This window comes from Akebia trifoliata, chromosome 4, assembly GCF_017979445.1.
Source record: "Akebia trifoliata isolate Shusen 1 chromosome 4, ASM1797944v1, whole genome shotgun sequence".
NCBI classification, from domain to species: domain Eukaryota; kingdom Viridiplantae; phylum Streptophyta; class Magnoliopsida; order Ranunculales; family Lardizabalaceae; genus Akebia; species Akebia trifoliata.
Genome location: NC_141378.1, coordinates 42,525,572 through 42,534,105, shown reverse-complemented (window position 1 = coordinate 42,534,105; position 8,534 = coordinate 42,525,572). Strand labels below are relative to the sequence as shown.

Genomic DNA, 8,534 nt, shown 5'->3' with positions numbered 1-8,534 from the left:
TTGTCGATTATAAAAATTATGAATTTACTGAAAAAATATGTTTTGAGAATTAAAATGAATAATGTATCGAACTCAGAATTTTGTTGTATTCAATGCAGGAAATGGACATTCACCTATGATTTAAGTAAGAATTGGTGTAGCATTAACAAAAGTTGGTGCGTCAATAACATCTCCCTTATTTTATCGCTGTTCATTTTCAACGCATAGTAAAAGAATACATCCTCCGTAGTCCGTACGGCCGTACCCTGTTAGATACTAACCCATTTTAATTTTGTTTAATATGTTACAATCTAAAGTTTTCTTAATTTTTACTGTTTAAAGTTTTAGTCTCTCTTTCTCTCTCACACACACTTGTCATCTCTTGAGTGGAGATAATAAATTGTACCCATAGTAATACAATACAACTGTATATATAATAGAAAAAAATGAAGAGAGCCAAAGAAGAATTGAGTTCCTTTGTGGCAGTATTGCTGCTTCTCACATCTCTCCTCCCTTCCGTCTTTCATCTTTCTGTGTTTTCTCTCTTTTGTGCAAATCTCTCTCTACATTGAGAGATAAGAGAGAGATAAATAGGGAGAATTATAGGTTTTTTAGAGTATTTTCTGTAAAAAGAGGAGAGAAGAAAAAAAAGAACGAAATGGAAACTAACTCAGTTTCCAAGTTGTTCTTCTTGGTGTTTCTGTTGGGTTTACAGTTGATCCAGTGTAGCGTGACCTATGATAGGAAGGCTATAATCATTAATGGGCAGAGGAGAATTCTCATCTCCGGCTCCATCCATTATCCCAGAAGCACCCCTGAAGTAATTTCTCTTTATTTTTCTCTTTTTTCATCATTTTTTTTTTGGTTAATTTTTTAATAAACTGGTGTTTAATGATTTTTGGTTGTTTTAGTGAAATGGGTCTGCGTTTTTTTTTTTTTTTTTTTAAATTTAAATTTAATTTATGATTTTTTGCTTGTTTCCATCTCTCTCTCTCTCTCTCTCTCTCTCTTTTGTGGTCAATTTTCAATTTAACTGATTTTATGCGTTCTTAATGATTTTTTTGTTGAAATGGGTTTGTGTGTGCTTTTTATGATTTTTGGATGTTTCCCTCTTTTTTTTTTGGTTAATTTTTAAGTTAACTGGTTTTTAATGATTTATAACTGTTTTGATGAAATGGGTTTTGTTGTAGATGTGGGAAGATCTAATACAGAAGGCAAAAGATGGTGGATTGGATGTTATACAGACCTATGTTTTCTGGAATGGCCACGAACCTTCTCCTGGAAATGTACTTTACTTTTCCTTCAATATTTTCTCACTAAGCTCTTCTGTTTAATCTCTCAAATTTTTTTTTTTCTTAAATTCATTTTCCCTCTTTTTTAATAACTTTTTGGTGGGTTTTCAGTATTATTTTGAGGGCAGATATGATCTGGTTAGATTCATAAAGACAGTTCAGAAAGCTGGGCTCTATGTTCATCTTCGCATTGGGCCTTATGTTTGTGCAGAATGGAATTTTGGGTACTTGCCATTTTCTCTTGTTTTGGTTCTCTAGATTTTTTTTATGGGTTTTTAATATTTTTTTTTTTATGTTTTTATTTATTTTTTGTGCAGTGGGTTTCCAGTTTGGTTGAAGTATGTTCCAGGGATTAGCTTCAGAACAGATAATGAGCCTTTCAAGGTTTATGTCTGCTCCATTTAATAATTTTCTCTTATTTCCTTGTCAGAGTAAATAGAACTATATAGCCATGAAGAGTAAAAAAAACTAATTTCTCTATAATTACTTAAATTTTCAAACAATTTATTGCTATTTTAAACTAATTTTTGGTGTTGCAGATGGCAATGAAAGGGTTCACTCAGAAGATAGTGCAGATGATGAAGAGCGAAAATCTGTACGAGTCTCAAGGTGGTCCCATCATTCTCTCTCAGGTATAGGTTCTGGATCAGTATCTTTATGCCAATATTATTTCTCGGGTACATATGTAATATATAGTAAATTGTCCGCTTAGTTCGTTGATCTGAAAATTTGGAGGATGATTCAGGAACTCGTGACGGCAAATTCAACTACTATAAACTAATTTACATTGTTTGATCCAATATAATTTATTTTTTTTGTTGTAGATTGAGAATGAGTACGGACCCGAAAGTAAGGCATTTGGAGCGGCTGGTCAAGCATACATGACTTGGGCTGCAAATATGGCTGTTGAATTGGGTACGGGTGTTCCATGGGTGATGTGCAAGGAAGACGATGCCCCGGATCCAGTGGTAAGCTATCTTGTATTGCTTTGCCAACCAGATCTTAGTTCGCTTATATTATGTATCTCCATTTGGTTATGAGTTTGTATGGTAGGTGATGTCTAAATTCTTTTTTGTTAAGAAAATTTTCCCAAGGGTATTTTTGTAATTTTTTACTAGTATTTTGTAAAACCCTAGTTAGGTTTTCCTGGAGCCATATAAATCTATTTTTGGTGAAAGGGTGTAATCTATAAATGCAAATTTTCTCTTCATGGTAGAATCAATGCGATCCATGGACATACCTCAATCTTGAGGGAATCGTGTAAAAATATCTGTGCTTTGTGTGTGATTGCATCTTGCTTTACTTTTCTTTATTTATTGTTTTTGGATTGATTTATCTACATAGTAGTCTCACCCAAGCTTTCAAGAGGGGAGCTTCTAAATGTCTTATTTGATAATCTTATTGACAGATCAACGCGTGCAATGGTTTCTACTGTGACGCTTTCTCGCCCAACAAACCTTACAAGCCCACAATGTGGACCGAGGCTTGGAGTGGCTGGTAGGTTTATTCTTTATTATTGAAATTATTTCATGACACGAAATGTAAAATTTACTATTGTTATTCCTTTCTCCATTGTTGATCAAATTTTGAAGGTTTACGGAGTTTGGTGGCACGGTTCACCAGCGACCCGTTCAAGATTTGGCTTTTGCAGTTGCCCGCTTCATACAAAAGGGAGGCTCATTTGTTAATTACTACATGGTTAGTTTTTTTTTTTTCTTTTTCTTTTAATTTTTTTTGTTAAATTTTTTTCCCATTAAGTACTCTGTTTGAAGATTGAGTTCCCATGTTTACTTCTTGGAACAGTACCACGGAGGAACCAACTTCGGGCGAACAGCCGGAGGCCCTTTCATCACTACAAGTTATGACTACGATGCTCCCATAGATGAATATGGTGAGAAACAGTAGCTTATACATTTTGGTTAATCAATATATTATGCTCTCTCAAAGTTGTAACCATTACTTCTTCCATGACACTTTGCAGGTTTGATTAGGCAACCTAAATATGGGCATTTGAAAGAGCTTCATAGGTCCATCAAACTATGTGAGCGAGCTTTAGTTTCGGCCGATCCAATTATTACTTCTTTGGGGAACTATCAACAAGTCAGTGGCCTTATCTATATATGGGATCGCTTCTCCACTTAAACCACATTTAACTGACTCAGCTCGATTAATTGCATTTTTTTTCAGGCTCATGTATTCTCTTCTGAGATGGGTGATTGTGCAGCTTTCCTCTCAAATTATAACTCAAAATCTTTTGCAAGAGTCATGTTCAATAACATGCACTACAATCTTCCACCTTGGTCCATTAGCATCCTTCCTGATTGTAGAAATGTGGTCTTTAACACAGCAAAAGTAAGTGAAGCACTGTCTGTTCTCTCTAATTTTGTTATTTATTGAAGACTAGGGGCACAGTTTATTTAAGAGAGCTCCTATTGCCACACCAACTTTTACTAACTCCATCCCAAGATGTGTGCTAATTCTTTTGTGATTTACATATGAATTGGGTGGCGTTGGCAAAAGTTGGTGTGGCAATAGAATATCTCTTTATTTAAATGAAATCAAACTAGAAAGAATTACCTCACATTAGGTCGTAGATGGTTTTAATTTTATGTTTTTTATCGTACATTAAAAACTAAAATAAAGAATCAGGATCAAGTAAGGTTTCCCGCTCCTATAGATTAGGAACGGGGTCTATGTGGCACATTTTAGGAGTTTAAATCACACTGGGCTCCTAATCAATTCGTTTCCTACATTGCACGCAGCCCTATTTGTTTAATCTCCAACCAAAATGTGCCACATAGACACCGTATGTTGTTATAGGAACAGGACACCGCTTTGGATCACGACTCTAAAATGAATTGAATATCTAATAGTTTACTCTAGGTAACTTTTATGTGCTAAGTATTTGTTGTGCATCCATAATAGGTTGGAGTCCAAACATCACAAATGCAAATGTTATCTAGCAACACTGACTCACTCATGTGGGAGACTTACGATGAAGATATTTCTTCATTGGGTGAAGAAAATACAATGATCACCGCTGTTGGTCTCTTGGAACAAATAAATGTAACGAGAGATTCCACTGATTATCTGTGGTACACAACCAGGTAAGACTAATGCATCAAGTGAAATGTTTCATACCCATCGTTCTTGATTTTTTTATTATACAGTTGAGTGTTTACTTATGGAACATAATTTTGGCATATCGTATAGTTAGGTTAATTCAATGGGTCGATATTTAACATAAGAAATTGTTGTGTGCCCTTGGATTTGGGAGAAAGAGTCCAAGAAGGAATTGATCTCAAAGGGATGAGAACACCAGAGATGGAGATGTTTTTTTGGTGGTGTTAGCTGACCTGCTCGGAAGCTCATCCAATAGTGGGCTGACCCCACATTCTCACCCTTATCCTGCGAAGTTACCCACTAATAGTGGTGTTAGGATTCCAGGGTTCGGTTCTCTCTGTAAACAAGGGAATTTGGGATGAGTTTAAGCATCCCAAAAGTGTCGTGAAGGCATTAGAAGCATTGCAATCCTCTAGGAACCCACGACCTCAGAGTTGCTTTGTAATGTGTCAAACCAACTAAGCTATGGGTCTAAGCCCCATTTTTTGAGCATATTTTTTTGAAAGCGTTGCTCATCTATATGTGTAACTGTTTTAATTGTGTGGTGTCTCCAGTGTTGAAGTTAGTCCATCTGAATCATTTCTGAATGGTGGCGAATGGCCCACTCTCACCGTCGATTCGAAAGGCCATGCTCTTCATGTCTTCATCAATGGACAACTTTCAGGTATGCCAGGTTCTTTTTTCTTTTCTTTAAATATATATATATATATATTGCAATTGGATGGTATTTCTCTGTTAATTAGTTCTAAAAGAATATGGCATTAATCATCTCCTAAATCTATTTTCATTAACTAAAAGCAATTTTGTTGGGCTCCAATTATAGGATCGGCCCACGGGACAAGGGATTACAAGCGATTCACATTTTCAGGAAAAGTTAATCTGCGTGCCGGTACAAATAGAATTGCACTCCTCAGCATTGCTGTTGGATTACCTGTTAGTCCCCACCTTCAATACTCATTATTATTATTTTTTCAGGATCAACGTTCAAAGTCTCGGGCTTAGACCCATAGCTCAGTTGGTTTGACACATTGCAAAGCAATTTTGAGGTCATGGGTTCAAGTCCAGCTTACCCATAAAAAAAGAGAGCTTTTATTGCCACAAAAACTTTTGCTAACGTCTTCTCCAAGATGTGTGCTAGTTTTATTGTGATTTACACATGAATTGGGGTGGCAATAGCAAAATGTGGTGTGGCAATAGAATCTCTCAAAGGAAAAAACTGGTTCAAAGAAGCTGTATCCAAATGTGCTTCTTACAAGATTCAAACTGAGTTGAGTTAAGGCTTCTGGCCATGCCCTTACAACAGTTGATTTCCCGAGTTGATCGTTGTCTCAATGGCTTGTTACCAAAACTGATTCAATTCAACCATGATACCAATCCATGGTTTTATATTAAGGTTCTTTGCAGCTATTCCAATTTGTGACTTACTGTTTCTATTTGTTGTGGATGAAGAACAATGGGGCACATTACGAGACCTGGGACACTGGAGTCCTGGGTCCGGTTGTGCTTCACAATTTCAACGAGGGAAAAAGGGACTTGACGTGGCAGAAGTGGACTTATCAGGTCAGAAATTATTACTTCGAGCTCAAGTGTCCTTCCCATTGATGCAATGTTGATTTTAGTAGTTTTGACATGATGGGTGCTAATTTATGTAGGTTGGCATGAAAGGGGAATCCATGAATCTTGTGTCTCCAAATGGGATTTCGTCCGTTGAGTGGATGCAAGCATCATTAATTGCACAAAAACAGCAACCACTAACATGGTATAAGGTAAGGAAACAAGGGGCAAATATGACTACAAGCTTGTAGGCAGATTAAATTTGAGAGCTGCTATTGGCACCCCAACTTTTACTTATTGAACTCCAATTTCTTAAATTATTTAGCACACCCCATTGAAACACACTCTTCAAACATTACGAAGGTGTGACTTTTGGCTCTAACAAAACATTATGATTAGGCTCTTGTAAAATAATAAACCCAAATATTAGAAATCTAGCGAAACAAAAGAGAGAGCTTTAATTGGCACCCCAACTTTTACCTATTCTCAACCATTCATGTATTTTATTTTTTATTTTTTAATTGGGATGTAATAAGTAAAAGTTGGGGTGCCAATGGCAGATCCCTTAAATTTTAGGTATTAGAAAGTTAATTAGTTCAAGCGTTAGACGTCCAACTACTTCTATCATGAACTTTGCAGGCTTATTTCAATGCACCCGAAGGAGATGAGCCATTGGCTTTGGACATGGGGAGTATGGGAAAGGGTCAAGTCTGGATCAACGGGCAGAGCATTGGAAGATATTGGACGGCTTATGCTAATGGTGATTGCAATCAGTGTAGTTATTCCGGGACGTTCCGACCTCCCAAGTGTCAAGTTGGTTGCGGCGAACCTACACAAAGATGGTAATTGACTCTTAAAAGTGAGAACTTTTAAATTCTTGATTGTTTTTGTCAAAGTTCTAATATGATCCTTTCAAATGTCTTTTAGGTACCACGTGCCTAGATCTTGGTTAAATCCAACACAGAATCTGGTGGTGCTTTTTGAGGAAATTGGTGGGGATGCATCGGGCATTTCTCTCGTGAAAAGATCAATGACAAGTGTTTGTGCCGACGTCACGGAGTGGCACCCAACATTAAAGAATTGGCACATTGAGAGCTATGGAAAAACAGAAGAACTTCACCGGCCCAAGGTTCACCTGAGGTGTGCACCAGGACAGTATATATCTTCCATTAAATTTGCGAGCTTTGGGACTCCTTTTGGAACTTGTGGGAGTTTTGAACAAGGACGTTGCCACTCTCCAAATTCATATGCCACCTTAGAAAAGGTACGCAAATGTTTTTAATATTTACTATATATTCTACATAGTAAAATATTTATGCATCTAACCCACATGTATTGTTATGCTATGCAATCTAGAAATGTTGACATGTATGCATGTTCCATTATAATAGTTTATGTATGAGTTTTCTTTAGATTTTAAAAAATGATGTCTATAGGAGAGCTATCTATCCTTTGGATGAAAAGTTGAGCGTAAAATGGGGATTTTAAAAATTGGGTTTTCAAAAACTGATGTCTAAAGTCCTGCACATTTTGACGCAATCCCTCCACTCGTGAAAACTGCACTTTAGTTGTCATTTTTTTTTCCCTAAAACTGATGTTATTTAAAATTAAAGTGATATCTATATTCTTTTTTTGATGTACATAGATTACAATCTCATCCTTTGTTTGGTTTCCTTAATTTCTTGCAGAAGTGTGTAGGACAGGAGAGATGCTCGGTTACAATATCTGCTACTAACTTCGGGGGAGACCCATGTCCGAATGTGTTGAAGCGAGTTGTAGTTGAAGCTATTTGTTCCCCTCAACATAATTTGAGGGGTTAATAGGGGGTGGCGAAGGGAAGGATCAAAAGTACTTCCTAAGAAAACTATCACTAGTAGACATCGTTAAGTGGATTACTTCAATTGTATAGTATCATCATCAAGGCAAGCAAAGATAGGAAAGAAGAAAGAAATCAGGTCAAGGTTTGCATTTAGATTTGTGGAATGTCACAATTGCAGTTATTCCAATATTATAGATAGAGAAAATTTTAGGGTGTTTTTAAGTACAAAGAAGTATTCCTAGTTTATGGGGATAACTTGTTTCTGTAAAGTTGAGGATTCTAAGTAGGCAGGATTCTGGTTCTCGGGCTTTTAACGGGAAATGGGCGCCAGAAGATGAAGATGAAGATCTGTTTTTTTCATCGACGAAGATGTCGTGACGAGTTATTGGTGTGTGATTATTTATCTAATTGTATTATTGGGAAAGAACAAACCCAATTATGTTTTATATGGGGAATGGTCCCCAGAGTGAGTGATGTTTGATGTGAAATTTGTGATTGAGAGAACACACAGGACTCTTGTTCTCTCTGATGAAGTCAAATATTGATGTTTCCTTTTCTTTCTTTTTGTCTCCTCTTTTCAGCAAAATTGGAATTATGATGGATTTATTCTGCTATTTTAGGAGTGATGTTCAGATGATAATTGAGAATTTATATTGCCACACCAATTTTTATTTATCATAACACACATAAATTGCATTCTTTTCCCAAATTCGTGCGTTTTGAAGGTCGAAGGACATAAGATCTTAAGGTTGAAGATAAGGGTTAAA

The 8,534-nt window shown here is 36.4% G+C and overlaps 1 protein-coding gene across 1 annotated transcript; it reads left to right on the top strand.

The window, feature by feature from the left end:
• Window positions 1-432: 432 nt before the first annotated feature.
• On the top strand, window positions 433-8,328 carry LOC147405079 (beta-galactosidase 3-like). Its single transcript, XM_086441206.1, has 19 exons — window positions 433-799; window positions 1,170-1,265; window positions 1,383-1,495; window positions 1,589-1,655; window positions 1,811-1,903; window positions 2,096-2,239; window positions 2,680-2,768; window positions 2,864-2,969; window positions 3,075-3,162; window positions 3,253-3,371; window positions 3,459-3,623; window positions 4,197-4,378; window positions 4,949-5,058; window positions 5,218-5,327; window positions 5,844-5,954; window positions 6,047-6,160; window positions 6,588-6,790; window positions 6,876-7,212; window positions 7,637-8,328. The coding sequence occupies exons 1-19, from the start codon at window positions 638-640 to the stop codon at window positions 7,766-7,768; spliced, it is 2,541 nt and encodes an 846-aa protein (XP_086297332.1). The 5' UTR covers window positions 433-637; the 3' UTR covers window positions 7,769-8,328.
• The last annotated feature ends 206 nt before the right edge of the window (window positions 8,329-8,534 follow it).

Excerpts from the sequence above, each read along its gene's own strand:
- LOC147405079 (XM_086441206.1), top strand. The coding sequence starts at position 638 with ATGGAAACTAACTCAGTTTCCAAGTTGTTCTTCTTGGTGTTTCTGTTG. Across the intron at positions 800-1,169 it reads ATCCCAGAAGCACCCCTGAA|ATGTGGGAAGATCTAATACA; the intron begins GTAATTTCTCTT and ends GTTTTGTTGTAG. Across the intron at positions 3,372-3,458 it reads CTTTGGGGAACTATCAACAA|GCTCATGTATTCTCTTCTGA; the intron begins GTCAGTGGCCTT and ends ATTTTTTTTCAG.